This window comes from Trachinotus anak, unplaced genomic scaffold, assembly GCF_046630095.1.
Source record: "Trachinotus anak isolate AG129_WGS33_773 ecotype Australia unplaced genomic scaffold, CSIRO_AGI_Tana_v1 ptg000001l, whole genome shotgun sequence".
Taxonomy (NCBI): domain Eukaryota; kingdom Metazoa; phylum Chordata; class Actinopteri; order Carangiformes; family Carangidae; genus Trachinotus; species Trachinotus anak.
Window position 1 is genome coordinate 19,331,289 of NW_027273852.1, and position 18,233 is coordinate 19,349,521.

General features: G+C 39.6%; 1 protein-coding gene across 3 annotated transcripts; it reads left to right on the forward strand.

Moving 5' to 3' along the window:
* The first annotated feature begins 1,960 nt into the window (after window positions 1-1,960).
* Window positions 1,961-16,498, forward strand: prkag3b (protein kinase, AMP-activated, gamma 3b non-catalytic subunit). Of its 3 annotated transcripts, XR_011691604.1 has the most exons (14): window positions 1,992-2,306; window positions 5,252-5,318; window positions 5,667-5,809; window positions 5,953-6,034; window positions 10,022-10,080; window positions 10,368-10,413; window positions 10,527-10,581; window positions 10,897-11,023; window positions 11,166-11,331; window positions 11,663-11,700; window positions 12,838-12,984; window positions 13,332-13,425; window positions 13,709-14,367; window positions 15,922-16,498. XR_011691604.1 is itself a non-coding variant. In XM_071482513.1 (13 exons), the coding sequence occupies exons 1-13, from the start codon at window positions 2,223-2,225 to the stop codon at window positions 15,945-15,947; spliced, it is 1,134 nt and encodes a 377-aa protein (XP_071338614.1). In that variant the 5' UTR covers window positions 1,961-2,222; the 3' UTR covers window positions 15,948-16,498. The 3 variants fall into 3 exon arrangements, 1 of the variants encoding a protein (XP_071338614.1); XM_071482513.1 differs by lacking the exon at window positions 13,709-14,367 and having other exon boundaries at window positions 1,961-2,306; XR_011691605.1 differs by having other exon boundaries at window positions 13,332-14,367.
* The last annotated feature ends 1,735 nt before the right edge of the window (window positions 16,499-18,233 follow it).

An 18,233-nucleotide genomic window follows, 5' to 3' on the forward strand; every position in this document is an offset into this window, starting at 1 on the left:
GTCCACACCAATACAAGACTAATAGTAGTCATCAAGTATTACAGTGACATGTAAGTAAAACAGTTAATTAAATCATGTGAAGGTTAAAATTTCAGGTCCTACACAGCAGTTGGCCAGCCATAAAGCTGCACCAGCCTGTGTGTGAGATGCAACATACGTACAGACACATGCACACACTCTGCTGTAGAGGAAACACTGCCGGAGTAAAGACACAGAAACCAGACTGTGGTGTGTTGAATGTGTGTCAGGACTCTGTAAATAGTAGTAAACTATTAATATCTGAACTCCCTTCTCCAACCAGCAGGGACAGGCCTGTTTGTATAACTGCATTTATTACTAGTAAAACACTGTATAATGGGTCAGAATTATAACTTGCAAACGGGAGTCAGAACTTTCCGGCTTACATTTGAACATCTGGAATGAGTGGAGAGTTGAAGCAGCTGTTCTCAGAATCAGCAAGTACAAGCAAACTGCTGAGATTTGTTGTGCACTGTATAATATTTAAATAATTTACATGGTTAAATTTTATTTCTGCACAACTTTGACTTAACTCTGTTGGAGTTAATGCAGCAGGTAATAACTAACAAAATTTACACCTGATTTTTTTAGGTTTGTTGCACATTCTAAAAGCTTATTTGATCAGGGTTTTAGTGAATTTATATTGGCATGTAAACTCAACTCTGTGAAAAGGAGGGATGGTCTACCAGAGTTCAGTGGCTATAAATAGTCTGACATGTAACGGCCCAATGAAACTTGAACATCTCCCGCAGTAGGACTGGCAAACCCTTAAAGCTGCACTGTCTCTTTTTTTTTTTTTTTTTTTTTTTTTTTTTGTGAACAGTGGATCAAATGATTGTGTGTAATGTGAAGCAATTTGTTGCATGTTGTGAAGAACTCACAGATAATTACCCCCCGACTTTACATTTCTCCTCAGCTTCACAGAGCGTTTCAGCATCTTTCAGCTCATTGTTTTGGTTTTACAGCCTAAGACGCTGTGTTGGTTTACTCTCAATCATTTTTCTGCATATAAACTCTATTTGCCCAACAACAGACAAAGCAAGCTAGTTAGTGAATACAGTGAAGCATTCAGCAGCTAAAAAGACAAATATTTCCCTGAATTTAGGTGCATAACAGAGCTTGAAATAGAGAAAATATTGGGTTTATATCCATCAGGTGTCCAGAAACACAGCTTTAAGTTAATGATATTAATGCTCTATGTCTGCTAGATGTGTAAAGTGATGGCAAAATTATTAGAGTATTTGTCAGTGTTGTGTTGTAGCTTATGATGTCACAAGTGGCCAAAACAAAAATCACTTCTTGCGGGTTTAAAGGGAAAGGCCAGCTGCTTGCTGTTGTACACTTGTGTTTTTGTGTTAATATTAAATTAATATTTATATTTATACCCACTTAGTTATTGGCCACCTATAATGCACTGACCTATGATGGAAATAAAGATGTATTTGATATTTAGCCAGGTAGAACACACCTGAACCGTTCTTGCCTAAAGTGTATTTTTGCAGGGTGTATTTATTTTACCTTTAACCCACTATGATTATTTGTATGACTGTATTTAGGAAGGTTCATGTGGTTTTGCATGTTGTAGCTCATTAGCTACTTATCATGCATACATTTCATGATTGCAGATTGCACATTTGAACTTGAACATTTTCCCATGCAAATGCTCAGTGTTTGGAGACATTTCCCTCAGGTCTGTCAGACAGGATGAGGATTCAGCTCTGTCGTGTCCACTGTTAGAAGATTAACGGACAGAGAAGTGGTTTCTCCTCTTTGTTCTTCTCTCCAAATGTAAATGATTCTGCCGCCCGAGGTTCTCACTACGGACATTAAAGAGGTATTTGTAATGTCTGTCACCACACGAACATATAGTTTCTCTGTCTGTTCCAAGCCTCCTCCCCTCCCTGTACATGTTTCCCCTCCCACTCTCCCTCCCTCTGTGAATGCCACAGGCCTCTCACCCTTTAGTCCAGATTTAGACCTCAGTCTTTCCCAGACATTCAGATCCAGCTGTCTGAAGCTGGTTGGTGGTGCACTGATTCCCTTGTCTGCCTTTGTCCTTTGTTCTTCCTCCTTCCCCTCCTCTCCTCCTCCGTCTTCTTCACCATGCCTGGACTCTTTCATCACTTCTTTATCTGACATGGTTGCAGATCTTCACAGATGTTTCAGGTGGACAGCTTGTCAGAGTGTTGCAGTCTTTTGTTTTGATGCCCAGGTTTTCACCGGTGGGTCTGGTTCCACAGAGGCAGATGTCCTGCTCCTCTTCCCCAGGCATGGAGCCTCTTCCGGAGGTAAGGCTCCTACTCTGTCTGGTCTCTGCACTTCTGTTGTTCGCCTGTGTGTGTTTGAACATGACTTTATAACTGAGAAGCTCCAAAGACTATAACACTAGGTCTAGTTTTACGGTGCTAGTCCCAGCAGCCAGTTCTTAGCACCTTAAGCAACAGTTTTTAAAAAAAAATTTTGTATCACCTGTTAATGTTTACCTTTTAAAGTGAAGCACATTCACAACCTTTCTGCATGTTTACATGGATGAACTCCAGATTCACCCACAGGCAAATCACCAATCATCAGAACTGGGTGCAGACAGGATGCAGAATGTTAACTAATGCTGAAATCTTGAGCAGGGGTTCAAATGTATTCATAAGTGGCCCTTAAGCTTCCTATTAAACCAGTGAGGTCATAGATAAAAGTTATTTGGTACTTAATGCCTTAAGTACCAAATATTTCCAGGTCAGTGTACTTGACATGGACATTAGAACAAAGTGTGGAAAAAAATAGTTTTACAACTTTGGTCTTGTTTCACATTAGTTCTGATATTTGTATGTATGTATGTATGTATATATATATATATATATATATATATATATATGCAGTAAGGGACCCATCAATGTTATTGTTGAGGTTGTGGACATGGGAGCTGAGATACTGTTGCCAAAACACATGACCTTCAGAGACAAATCCGGTTTAATGCAATCCATCCATCTCTTAGCTATATCACTTATCAGGGGTCATGGGAGGCTGGAGCCCAACCGACACTGGGGTATCGCCAGTATATCACAGGGCTGACATATCGAGACAAAGCAGTTACGTTCACATTCTCACCTATGGCAATCCAAAATCTCCAATTAACCTAAAGTGCATGTCTTTGTACTGTGGGAGGAAGCCGGAGAACCCGGAGGGAACCCACACAGACACAGGGAGAACATACAAACTCCACATGGGTTTGAACCAAGAACCTTCTCACCGTGAGGCGACAGTGCAAACCACCATGCCGCCCCAGTTTAATCAAGCCACTTATTTGCAAACTAAAAGTAATGTGGAGTCAAATTACAACTTGATTTTTCTGTTGTACTTGCTCATTGTCCACTGAGTTTAGTAGCAGTAAAGTCAACCAAAAGTTACACAAAAACTGAGAAACAACACAACCTGCAGCTCTAAACAAGACCTTAAAGTTAAATCTTTTTTTTTTTGCATCACTTGATATGTCATTCACAGGGCACTTTAAGGCTTCATATAATGACAATATTGACAACACATTATAATATATAAAATACATGCTAAATGATGCACAGATAAATACACTACAGATTAATTTCTGATAATCTAATGATAATCAAGGACCTGTATGTAACCTTCACCTATGGAACCAGTATTTGTACCTGATTAGTGTAACAGATGTAACCATTCAAAAGGTGCAGAGAAAGAAGGTGTTTTATTATTTATCTGCTGCTCAAAGCTCGTTCAATGGCCACATACAAATCAAAAACAGCCATTAAACAGACTGCAGTCAGTGCTTTTCACCCAGTTATGACGCACCAAAGTTTTTACTACTGTTTCTTGATTTACACTGAACCCAGTGACGTAATAAATATAGATATTTTATCATAACACACTGTAGTGAATAAAAATGTCCCTGATATGTTGTGCAACTCAACCATGTACGGGTCTGCTGCTGGGGTATCTGTGTGTGGTGCCTAAACAAAGTGTGTGTGTGGCTACGCTGATGCTAATTTTGTAGCTGTTAAGCTGTGAGTTGTCAACAGAGCCTCTGAAATTTAGATTTTGATTTCATTACTGTTTAATCATCCTGTTCATTCTATGTTCCTCATTTTCTCATGTTCAGTTTTGCCCATATTTTCTATTCGTATCAAGCTTTTTAAAACAATTATCTTGAGAATGGTTGTTTGCTGCCAAACACAAAGTTTAAATATGCATCTGCATCTTTGCAAATTTCTGCAAAGAAACTGCAAAAAGCCAGTGTTCATGGAGATATTTACTAGGTGTTATTGTGAAATCTCTTAAGATGGCTCATATTCTCTTGCGTTGAATGGAAGCTGACAAAAGCCACACTCAAATATTTTTTGATGAGCTTTGTTATCTCGAGATAATGACATATTATCAGGAGAAAACAATCGTTTGTTTTCTCAAGACAAGAGGATTATTATTTCATTGTCTTGACATAACAAAACTCCAAAACTCCAAAACTCTGTTATCTCCAGATAATGGGATAATATCACGAGAAAACAAAAAATTATTTTATCCTGTTATCTTGGGATAACATATAATCGTCTTCTCCTGAAAATATATCGTTAACTCAGGATAACAAAAATTAGTTTTCTTGTGATTATATGCTGTTATCTCGAGATAATGAGCTTTGTTCACTATAAAAAAATAGTTGTGAGGATGGCCTTTTTCGGCTTCTGTACATTTGAACCTGGCTTCATTGTTTCGATTTTTTCTTATATCTCTCTGAAGTGACATCAGCTTCAGGGCAACCTCAACCCACGAGAGCTGCCTCTGTAGTGACTGGAGCGTGACACTTTCAGACAGTTCACTCTGTGAACTTTGCATGCTGGATGACCTCTGCCAGATTTAAACTCATGTCAGAAAAGTTGTGATTCACACAGAATGTCGTCACCTCACTGAACCCCCGGCTCTGTCAGAGTGTGAAGACTTCAGGTCAAATTTAACCCAAAGAATATACAGTCCAACCATCTCCAGCATCTTAATTACCATTTGAGACCACGACCAGCAAGTTCTTGGCCCGGTGCCTCACCAAACAGCAGCAAACCTGTAGACACTCCTTGCAGCTGCTTCTACAACAAATGTTTTCAATGCAGCCTGTTCCAACTATATGTCTCCAGCGTCTGCCAGGATACAGTTGAGACTTGTTTAGCTGCAAGTGTTAAATCATAGAGGACAGGTTCTCAGTCTGATTTACCTCTTCCTCCAGGTCCCGTTATTCGAGATGGACCAGGATGAGGATGAGGAGGAAGATGTTCTTTCAATGAAGAGCAGAGGTAAGGGAGAGATGATTTTTGTTTTTTTGATACCCATTATTCCTCCGCTACTACTACCTCTGTAGCCTCTACTGCTCCTGCTATTGCAGAGTATGTTGCAGTTGTGCGGTAAGGGGCATCCATCATAAACAGTCAGGTATTGCTCATGTTGTCACAGCCAACAAAACAAACTCCAGCCTGACTGACTTCATCATGAAAACAAGATGCTGAAGCTCGTATTAAATACAAAAACCCCACATTTCTAAAGATTATTGAGGAAAAAAAAGGTTGCTGAGATTTGTTTTTGAGATTATTTCATCTCTTGTTACCAGTGTGCTGTACATTATGTTTTTAATTCTTTATTTACAGGTGCACATGCAACAGCTGCGCTTGTGCCCCCCGCAGGCACAGACCCCGACACCTTCATATACACAAACTTCATGAAGAGCCACTGCTGCTATGATGCCATCCCCACCAGCTCCAAACTGGTCATCTTTGACACAACGCTACAGGTACGGGACCTTTTGTTTTTGAAATACAAATTCCTTCTTTTGACCCCCCCACCCCCACCCCCCAAAAAACCCCACAACTGCTCAAATTGCATGAAAAGTTTTGGTCTGTAATTACTGAAAAACTTTGTGTGTATTTTTGCCAGGTGAAGAAGGCTTTCTTTGCTCTGGTGGCTAACGGTGTGAGGGCAGCGCCGCTGTGGGACAACAAGCTTAAGTGTTTTGTGGGTGAGCCCTCGGTCTACATCTCTGCTGCATACACACATTAGAGGTGTCAATATATAAATGATCTGAGTGAATCAGTGATCACAAGCTTTTTGCACTGGAGCTCCCCTCACTGGTGACTGAAAGTGCTAACATTCAGCTGCCTGCTCAGCCCTGATGTACAGTAGGTTACTGCTTTGTCTCAGTTTTCTTTTGAAATGAAACATTGAAACAAAATGATTTCAATCAGATATGAAGTGTTAGTCACTGGTTTTCACTGTAGATGTTTGGGACATTTTTTCAGAGCTTCTGTCTGTGTCACTTCAAGATTATAAGAGGACGTTCATTTAACACAGTGTTTTCTGTGATTCAGTTCAACACAGTGCTGGAAACCATGAAAAACTCTGTTTAAATACAATCTAAGCCTGAGTGTAGGACGTCCCTGTTTATATGATCTGTTTTTCATTCAACAGAATAAGCCAGGCTTAAGTAAACCAGGATTTAATAAAAATCTTTAGTTATAAGATCACTTTTCCAGCCCCATGTTACAAAATGCTTTACACAGAGCAGCAAAATAAGATAAAACAGGTGAGACAAGGCAACAGAGTTAAAACAAGCATATCATAAAAAACAATTACACTATTTTCCTCCAAGTGCAGCGTCCCAGACAAAAGGGCAGTCAGTGAAAATCAATGACTAATCTACTACAATCAAGAAATCGTGGTAATCAGTAAAATGAAGTAAAATCAGGAGAAGCTATTTGTTAAAAGTATGTTTTAAGAAGAGATTTAAAAGAGGTCACTGCTTCTGCTGACCTGGTTATCTCAGGCTGCTTGTTGCAGAGTTTGGGGGGTTGTGGCTGCGAACACTCTGTCACCTCTAGTTTTTCAGCCGCACATCTGAAACGACTGAAGGACCTCTGCCCGAAGATCTCAGGCTACAAACTGCTTCATATTCTATTAAGAGGTCAGATATGTAACATGGAGATCGGCCATGAAGAGCTTTATCCAACAGTTTATGGTTGGATCTTAAAATCAATCCTTAAAGCATAGTGGGAGCCAAAGCAAAGATGCTCAAACTGGTGCAATGTGGTCACTTCTTTTGGATCCTGGCAGCTTAGTTCTGTACTGTCTGGGGCTGATTAATAAAGTTTTAGTTGAGGCAGCTCACACAGCAAACATTCAAAGCTAATATGATACTGAACACAATTCCCTTGTTACCGAAATAGTAGACAAGTTCAAAATGTTCAAGTGTGTATGCTGTGTTCCTTCGGGTCTGAGGGTTCAGGTTTCTTCACTGTGGATCAGGGGTTTCATATGATGCTGACCCAGTTCGTGTACTAACATTTAGAGGAAAGCAGGTCAACCACATAACATTTGTGCTGCGTTACAAACACTGTCACTTAACACACAGAGCTGTTCATCATGACATTCAGACCAGGTCTGCTCATTTTCTGCTTGTAATTAAAACGGCAACAGCCATAAACGTGCATATCAAATGCAGGTGCACTAGTCTTAGACTGCCAACCTGAAGTCACACCACAAGCCTGGTGAGGTTATAATACTTCTTACACACAGAAAACTAAAATGTTGCATAATGAAAAAAATGGGGATATGCTCAGATCCACTAGCAGGCAGCAATCTAAAGTTTGGCTTGAGGGTGGTGCCAAAGGAGAAGTTATGTTAAGAATGTATCCACTGAATCACAGTCCTTTAAAGAGACCCCAGGCTCAGCTCTACGTTGTCTGAGTTAGGTCAGTTTTAAGATGTACTTTACATTATGATTCACATTCACATACACATTTATACATTGCCTTAAAAAAGAAAAGTATTCATACCCCTTGACCTTTTTCACATTTTGCCACCTTACAACCACAAACTTAAATATTTTTTTATTGAGATTTTATTTGATAAACCAACACAAAGTAGCACATAATTGTAAATTGGAACGGAAATGCTACATGGTTTTCAAAATTTTAAGCAAATAAAAATCTGAAAAATGTGGTGTGCATATGTATTCAGCCCCCCTGCGTCAATACTTTGTAGAGCCACCTTTCGCTGCAATTACAGCTGCGAGCCTTTTGGGGTATGTCTCCACCAGCTTTGCACATCTAGACACTGAAATCTTTGCCCATTCTTCTTTGCAAAATCGCTCAAGCTCAACCAGATGGGCTGGAGAGCGTCTGTGAACAGCCATTTTCAAGTCTTGCCACAGATGCTCAATGGGATTTAGGTCTGGACTTTGACTGGGCCATTCTAACACATGAATATTCTTTGATTTTAACCATTCCATTGTAGCTCTGGCTTTATGTTTAGGGTCATTGTCTTGCTGGAAGATGAATCTCCTTCCCAGTCTCAAGTCTTTTGCAGCCTCCAACAGGTTTTCTTCCAGGATTGCCCTGTATTTAGCTCCATCCATCTTCCCATCAACTCTGACCAGCTTCCCTGTCCCTGCTGAAGAAAAGCACCCCCACAGCATGATGTTGCCACCACCATGTTTCACAGTGGGGATGGTGTGTTCAGGGTGATGAGCAGTGTTAGTTTTCCGCCAAACATAGCACTTTGCATTTAGGCCAAAAAGTTCAACTTTGGTCTCATCTGACCAAAGCACCTTCTTCCACATGTTTGTGGTGTCCCCTACATAGCTTGTGGCAAACTGCAAACGGGACTTCTTATGCCTTTCTTTCAATAATGGCTTTCTTCTTGCCACTCTTCCATGAAGGCCAGATTTGTGAAGTGCACGACTTATAGTTGTCCTGTGGACAGATTCTCCCACCTGAGCTGTGGATTTCTGCAGCTCCTCCAAAGTGACCATGGGCCTCTTGGCTGCTTCTCTGACCACTGCTCTCCTCGCTCGCTCTGTCAGTTTAGGTGGACGACCATGTCTTGGTAGGTTTGCAGTTGTGCCATACTTTTTCCATTTTTGGATGATGGATTGAACGGTGCACCTTGAGATGTTCGAAGCTTGGGATATTTTTTTATAACCTAACCCCGCTTTAAACTTCTCCACAACTTTATCCATGACCTGTCTGGTGAGTTCCTTGGTCTTCATGATGCTGTTGTTCACTAGTGTTCTCTAACAAACCACTGAGGCCTTCACAGAACAGGTGGATTTACACTGAGAGTAAATTACACACAGGTGGACACTATTTACTAATTAGGTGACTTCTGAACGCAACTGATTGCACTGGATTGTATTTACATTGTATTTGTATTCATCAGACTAAAATTTTGAAAACCATATATCATTTTCATTCCACTTCACAATTATGTGTTACTTTGTGTTGGTTTATGACATAAAATCTCAACAAAATACATTAAAGTTTGTGACTGTAAGGTCACAAAATGTGAAAAAATTCAAGGGGTATGAATACTTTTTCAAGGCACTGTATATTGCTTCTATAACACTCACACACCAATGGTGCATCACTGGAGGGAAATTGATTTTCAATATCTTGCCCAAGGACTGAGCACCAATGATTTGGATCATCAGTCAAGAAGCACTCACGTGTCATCAGACGCTGGTGTAGCCACCTCCACTGACCTGCCACCATTATGGTCAGGGTTTGTTTAGGCTTTGGCAACAATCAACAGTCTCCTGTGTTTGGTCACGTACTTTTTGGATCCATCCACCCCCGCTGAACAGAGGTTTTGTGGCACTAATAACTTTCATTCTATTCCACCTTTGCTCCTGAAAGGGAAGATTAATAATTCACAAGGTAACTAAAGGTTTACTGCTCTGGTCATTTCCAAAGAACTAGTGTGCAAACACATGCACATCTGTCTTACGCAGGTGCTGAGAAAAAAAAAAAAAAAATTAAAAAATGAACACCTGCTCTTCTTTATTGCATGAAATCCAGTACAACAATTTGAGACCAACTTTTCTCTTCACTTAAGGTTGAAAACCTTTTCTTGTCATAAAGAGGAAACTTTGAAAGATATAATTGACTCTTGTTTGCCTCATAATGGACAGCTGATAAATCCATGTTTGATGTTTGCATTGTGTGTGCAGGTATGCTGACCATCACTGACTTCATCAACATACTCCATCGCTACTACAAGTCTCCTCTGGTGAGCTGTGAATCATATTGTGACCTTTGGATTAAGCATTCGTAGCAAATAAAGATGTGAGGCCTGTAAGTGACATGCGACGCATCACAATGATGCCACATGTCAGATTATTTAGTAATACAGAGAAAAAACAGAAAATCAGTAGTAAACACTACACATCATTGCTAAATGTTTATTAGACTGATGATGACGATGATGAGGATGATGATGATGAGGATGATGATGAGGATGCCTGCTCAGGATGAGCACTATCCCCGCTGGATGTGAGATGTTTGTTTTTTGTTCAGGTTCAGATCTATGAGCTGGAAGAGCACAAGATAGAGACGTGGAGAGGTAAAACACAACCATCTCAACAGCGTTAATTAAAATAACGAAGATTATATTTCTTTAAAATCATCTGCCTTCGCTTTTTGTTGTTAGTAAGTTGTGTGTCTCTCTCTTTGCAGAGATCTATCTCCAATATTCGGTTAACAGACTGATTAGCATCACTCCTGACTGCAGGTGAAGACATCCCTGGAAATTATGTTGGAATTTTCCTACAGAACTGTGTCTTAAGATATTTGTCATGAAGAGCATTCATTCATTCCATACTGGGTTGAAATCTGGCCTCTGGACCACTCCAAAAGCTGAATTTGCTCTTCTTCATTCTGTAGTAGATTTACATCGATGTTTAGGGGCATTGTCCTGCTGCATCACCCATTTAAACGGAGAGTCAAGGCAGACCAACGGTCACCCATAATGTGTCTTGTTTATCCACTTGACAATCCTCAGTTGTGATCAATAAAATCCTAATCACAAGTCTTCTCATCTCCTCAGCCTGTTTGACGCCATCTATTCCCTGCTGAAGAATAAGATCCACCGGCTACCGGTCATCGACCCAGCGTCAGGAAACGTCCTCCACATCCTCACTCACAAACGCATCCTCAAGTTCCTCCACATCTTCGTAAGTTTACAGACATACCTAGACTTGTACAAGACAACATGTTGTGAATCAGTTTCATTTCTTTCCATCTGTGTTCTAGACAAAGATCTTCATTACACGATTTGGATTTAATGAAATCAACATTTATTATTTTCTCCCCGAGGGATCCATGATTCCTAAACCCAGGTTTCTTCAAAAGCGGATCAGTGAAGTGGGGATCGGTACCTTTAAAGAGATTGCGACAGTCCAGGAATCAGCGTCTGTGTTTGAAGCTCTGACCATTTTTGTAGAGAGAAGAGTGTCAGCTCTGCCTGTGGTCAATAAGCAAGGTTGTCCTGCATTACACTGATATTTGCTGCTTTAATTCACTTGGAAATGTGGTCATTTTATCTATTAGAATCAGCATGTATCCACTGTATTTATTTTTTTACTTAAGAGTTATGTGTTTAAAAGTTGAACACCTAACCCTAATGCACTGGATTATTTTTTCTTGTGTGTGTGGTCTGGTGTTACAGATTACCAGCCTACCTTGTGATTTCTTTCAAAGGTTGACTTTCTTTTATGCATAGTAATATCCAATAAATAATTCTGCTGTCCGTCTATATATTTTGTCTGTCTGTACCATCTATTGTCTGTATGACTTTCTCTGTCTCTCTCTAGGTAAAGTGGTGGCGCTGTACTCGAGGTTTGATGTCATTGTACGTTAATTTATTAATCTTTATCACTGCAACTCTGTTAGCTGAGACAATAACAGAAATGTAAATCTTCATGCTTAAAAGAGCTATTTGAAAGAATCAGCATTAAAAACATGAATAGCAGAGTATTAAAGAATTACGAGTATGAAGATTGTATACAGCTAATGGTGAAAAGCCTAGACTCTACTCCTGACTAAACACATAAAATCTGGCAATATTTTGTCTCTACAGTAAACTACCTGAAGATCCAAGTTTAAAGGAACTATTTGTAAGTTTGTTATTGTTACGCAGCTAACATTAGCATTAGGAGCAACAGCTGTTTAATTACCGGTCTAGAAGAAACATTTAAAGTTCAGCATCAAACTTCACTCCTTTACTCAGCTGTCTCCAGCGCGGGAAAGCAACCCTCTTGTTTTGTTTTTATTTGTATCACTTTTTTTCTTCTAATGAAGTTAGAAGGATGGTTTGGACCATCACTGACCGTCGTCACTTTCCGACACAGAATCACTGCAGCGTCCAGTCTGCCCTTAAGAAGTAGTGCTGCTCAGAATATGCATTATAATCTCTTGTGTTGTAAATGCAACAATGGCCGAAGTTCTTGGCAAGACTGGTATGTAAACAGCTATTAATGCTAATGTTGGCTATGTAGCAATAGCATATATAATAATAATAATAATGATAAATAGAAAACATTGTGTGATTGCTTGTCGATTACACTAATGAATTTGTACAATCCAGAAAGAAAACCAAATTCACAACGGCATTTATTTATCAAAATAAAAGTCTCAACAGTGAAAGAACTATTTTAAATCCCCAAATTATCCTTTTACCATTTACACAGAATCCATAAATCCAAACATAAATTAACTGCTACCCATAATGTTCAAAATTGCTGGCTCGGGCAGCACTAAAACAAAACTGATATAAAGTATCTATAGACGATTGGTCCATAAAGGTACTTTAAAGATTAAATAAAAGATGCTTTCAGATTTAAATCTGACAAAACAGTGGATGTAACAATGTCAGTAAAATTGTTATGGAACCATGTCACTAGGTGTTGCTACTAAAAACAAAATATTCAACTGAAACCAACTGCTGGTTGCAATAATGTTGTTTTCTCTTTTTTTCCCCATCATTCAGAATCTTGCAGCCCAGAAAAACTACAACAACTTGAACATGACAATGTGGGAGGCCATCACTTCCAGAGCCTGCATGGTGGAAGGAGTCCTCAAGTGTTACCCTCATGAAACTTTGGAAACTATCATTGATCGCATTGCAAAGGCTGAGGTAATACACATGCATTACAGTCTGACTGTCATATCTTAGCTAAAAGTAGGTTAGGCATAAGCTAGGATACTGTCACAGACTAAACGTACATAACACATGTTTAATTCTTTCTGTCAGGCTGATTTAATTCCACAGAGATCCACTGTAGTTTCTATACATAGGAGCCTTTGGAAGCACTTTGGCTGTAACCCTATGCAACCTCTGCAGTGAAAGCTTTTAATTTCACTAATGTTTAATTGGTTTTATAATTTTTAATTTTTGTTTTTACTTCTCACCTCCACTGTGCACTACAACTTGTAAATAATGATGATCATTCTGTTGTAAATCCTGTGGTTTTATTTCGTCAGGTGCATCGTTTGGTGTTGGTTGACAGGGACGATGTGGTGAGAGGGATTGTTTCTTTATCTGACCTCCTACAAGCCCTGGTCCTCACTCCTGCAGGTATTGATGCACTGTACTCCTAAATCCAACCCTTCCATCCACCCCTTTGTCTGTTTCTCAGTCCCTCGGTTATCTGTCCACCCACCCATCTGCCTTCAAATCCTCGAAGCTTCCTGCTGCTTCTGGCGATCTATGCTCCACCCTTCTCCTGTCAACGCTAATGTTTCCCAAACTATTCTTCATCCAACCTCTCCTTCTCCTAAAGACGGGGGTCTGTCTTCTTTTCCTGTGACATTTTGTGGTTCCAGTTTCCTCCCTCTCTGAAATCTCCTGATTCTTTCAGCTGCCCCTTTTATGCTCCTCACCTGAAACAATCTGCTCCTCCAAGATCAACCTCCTTTGAAGCCTCCTCTGAAACCTTCTGAGCAACTAACCATCCTTTCTAAAACCCTCTGCTCCTTCATTATAAACCAAACACCTCATCAGAGACCACATTCGGAACGGCAAGCTCTTACCAACAGCCTTACAGCTACTTTAAAATTCCCCTCTGGAGCATCAAAGAAAATTAACCATGTTTCCCTAAGGTACCTCCTGCAAAATCGACAAAGGCTTTCTCTATAACCGTCTACCCTTCTATAAATCAGACTGAAACCTTCTTCTCTAAAACATACCAACCATATGCTTTGGATGGTACCCTAAACCCTTTTGCTTCTACCATCTAACCATCCTTAAACTTCCACTCCAGCTTTAAAATCTCAGTTACTGTACCTCTACCAAAATCCTGTCATCCTACCAAACAGCCAAGCAAATCTTCCAAAACCTCGTCTGAACTTCCCACCAATCAGCCGTTCACCCCTTCCCCTACGTTGTCTGAAGTCCAACACCAACCCTCCACACTTTCTCCTAAACGTACCTCTTTCATCAGTCAGCCAATGTCTTCATACTGCAGTCTCTCCTCTGAAACCACCATGCCACCAGCACCTCTTAGCCAGCACACCTCAGGTAGGAAACCCAAGCTAATTCTGCTGCTGGTTGCCTGTCTTAGCTTGCATCTTCACTTTTTTCTTCAAGCCACTGCTGCCTGTGGTGGTTCATCTGTAATTTTCTTGTCAGTGTAACATATAATAATTTAACACTTACAATGGGCAACACTGACCTCAACAAGGCAGTGAATCCAATGTTGTACCATGTCCAGCCATCTCTGGTTAAGTAGTGTGCTGACATCTAGGGATAGTTCTCATTACCAGATCAACACGTTAATGATGAGTGAAGAAAAAATGTGACTAATGTGAGAGTAAAATAACAAATTTCTTTTGCACTGAGGATGTGACAAAAAATTTAGTCTGATTCCTCACCTGACATTCATGTCAAAATTAATTATTGACATTAAAGTGGTTTGTGCTTTGAGAGTAAAAGTGAAGTCCAAGGATGGATTGATTTAGTTTAGTTTGTTTATATCTAGTCACCTGTGTAGTTGCCTGGATGTTACTTGGAAAAGCATCTTCTAGCCTGACATGTCAGCTGTACCAGTCTCCTAATGTTGCCTTGTCCTGCTTCCTCAAAATATTTTTCTTTTCTATGTATTTGAAAATTTCTTCATAAAATAAACAGAACAGAGCTTATGCAAAAGTTGAAATTCAAACTTCATCTGACTTTGGAAAATTGCAGTTGAGGAAACAACCTCATCACAAATTCCATTTAGTAGTTCTTATGAAACTTTAAATCATATTACCTGATCTTCATCAGCAAACAGAGTTTGCCCTATTGGCATGTCTTCATATCATTCACAGTCATTTAAAACATAAGGACTGGGCAAACTCCATATGCTGATGAGGATCATGCCATAAAACCAAAAGCTCAACAGCTACTAAATAGACCCTGTTGTGATATTGTATTCTCAAATACAAAACTTAATTGACATGTTAGGCTGAAGACCTCACAAACCAAGCCTGCATTATCCTTCTTGACCTCTGTCAGTGTGTCATCACGCTGGGTTTACATCATACCAGATTTACCCCAAATACAAGCAGCAGCCATCAATGAGAAACTGTTTTTTTCAAGTGGGATGTGCAGCTTTCCCTGCTCGGTTTTACAAGTTTCCTCCAGTGGTACTCACATTTGCTATCTAAAGTCGGCCAATTCAATTTATCACAGAATGTGCTATATAACAAAAAGACAATGTGAAGACCTTTGTCCACCCAGTTTGTCCGGTTCCTTTGATATGATGTGAACACAGCTTTGAATTTCAGCCTTGATGAAACAGTCTGTAGCATTAGACTGTGTGCTTTAGTGCTTGTCTTGTGTCTACAAATGCTGTAAATATTGAGCATATCATAGATTTTGTGCTGGGAATGTGTATAAAATGGTATTAGATGGTGTTCTTTAGTTATAATGCAACACGACAAAATTTCAACTCTGAAGAACTTTGGTAAAATTTGGGCAACTTTTCCAAACATTGATTAAAATGATGTTTTAGTCACATTGTAATAAGAAAAGTTCAACTTGGTATCAGAATTTCCTCTGTTCGTTTTAATTTTCTCGTTTCTTCTTTTACAGATATTTATGAGAGACCATCCCTTTAAGACTGAAGACAACAAGATCACGTAAAACAAGATTATGAGGCGGCAGAGCAGGATTTTGGCCAAGAAGTCATGGGTTTCGGTCCCGTTCCAGACAGAAAATATGGGAGGGAAAAGTGACAGCAGAAACACTCTGACCCCCACCCCCCTCTGTGAGCTCTAATACCGTTCTCTACATGGAGCACTTTATAACCAAGTGGTCACCAATAGAAGACTGCTGTTATACTGGAAAGCTGCCCGTGTTGAACTGCATCACATGTAACATGTGTGTCTGCAAAACAGCGGCAAACTGAAGATGACTTTTAAACTGACTTTGACTAAAGAATCTAATTTGAGGTTATTTTGCAAGCTGTGTTACTTGCTAAAGAAAAGTGATGTCACATTTAATGATGTGTACTTAACTCTGTGGTCTTAGAATTATTACGAATTAGTCATTCACATATAGAAAATACTGAATCGTGGAATTTAGATTTAGATAGAGATTTTTGTAAATGCACTTATGCTCCAGTCACTGTGAAAAAAATAAATGTTTTGCTCTGTGTTCAGTCATATAAGATTGTGGTGGTGACTATTGTACTTGGCTTCAGAAACACTATAGTTATATTTTGCCATGAGGCAATTTAGTGTTGACAAGGGGAAGAATGGTCCACAAGAGGATAACCTGTAGGACAGATACAGGATAAATGGATGGGTACCACTTTACATTACATCTGAATGAAAAGATAATAATGGGTTAATAATATTGGAACAACAGGGTAATACCATGGTAAGTACAAATGTAATAGCCTACTAAAATCTTGAGATATTGGCAGTGGTTTCATTTTTGTAATAGGGTAATAATGATCTAAAAACATGAGGTCACATCAGGTAATGAAATATCACAGTGTGAGGTGGAGTAAGGAGAAATCCTACTAACATTTGAGAAAGAAGGAAGCAGATTTCTGATAAGGGATAATAATAGAATAATATGCTGTGTGCTGTATGTGACACAATATGACACAAATAGGGATGGAAAATGCAAAAACACATTTTCCCTTTTGGAGATGCCGTCATTCTCTGACTGTATGTCAACAAGCCAAAATGTGACAAAAAATGTATTGAATGTTCATTAAGTTTGGTCAGAAATGAAGTTGGACATATTGTAATGTGAATCTGGTCACACTAATATATGACAAATACATAATGTCCACCCTGTCAGCTGAGTTGACAGCAGGTGAGTGTGTCGGTCTGCTAATCATCCCTGACTGACAGGCCCCTGACTGGGGCCAACTGCTCTGTTTACCAGGGGTGGATTTGTTAACTCTGCCAGTTTCATACATCCTGGTCACATGATTACCAGTCTGCACACACACACACACACACAGGCACACATACATTATGTAAACAGCTCTGCTTCTGCTTGTGTCTTATTGTTCGTCTTTAGGTGATCTAATACAGACAGATTACAAGTGATGAATGTTACTGTTAATATAATTTAAGGCGTCAACAACATGTTATCTAACCTGTGACCACAGAATTCACTGGATTGACAACAAATAATGAGAGAGAACAACAAATCTATTATATAATATAGTCATTGCTGTTACTTTTACCAACAGTGGTTAGATTATTAGCACTACTGCTTCTATTATTATTGCAAAAGCTACTTACACTACGACTACACCTGCTTCCACTTCTACTAAATATAAAAACATAAATATAAAAGAAGCTAGAAAATAAGCAGAAACAAATAAAGTAATAAAATACAAGAAGACTTGGAGACTCTCTGGCTCTTGGACTCTGCAGTAGGTAATCAAGGAAAAACCAATAAGCACCTGACCATGCATCAGCCACATGGTCCCTTTGCTTTACAACTTCATCCTCTGAGCAAACACTTCAACCACCAATCACTTGGTTGGGCTGTCGTTCAATACTTTCTTTCACGTAACATGTAACTCTATCTGAGACAACATATGCAGAAAGGATGCAGCAGAGCGTGTCCAGCTACCGGAACTGAGGAGTGACGCTGACTTGACAGCAGGAATGGATCCCAAACCAAGGTAGGAGATCTGTTCTGCCCCATGTTTACAGCAATGATGTTTGGGTGTTGTGTCAACAGGCCTTTCTTTTTATATTCTGTGGGTGAATTTTTTTTTCTTCTAACCTAACTGAAGGCACGTTAAGTCTCAGACTGTGCTCACACATGTAGTGTAGTTGGGAACCTCCTCATTCATTCATTTCAACGAGACCACTGCATTGGCACAGCAGAGGCTCCTGCTAAAAAAATGCTGTAAAGTCTGGCAAATAAAC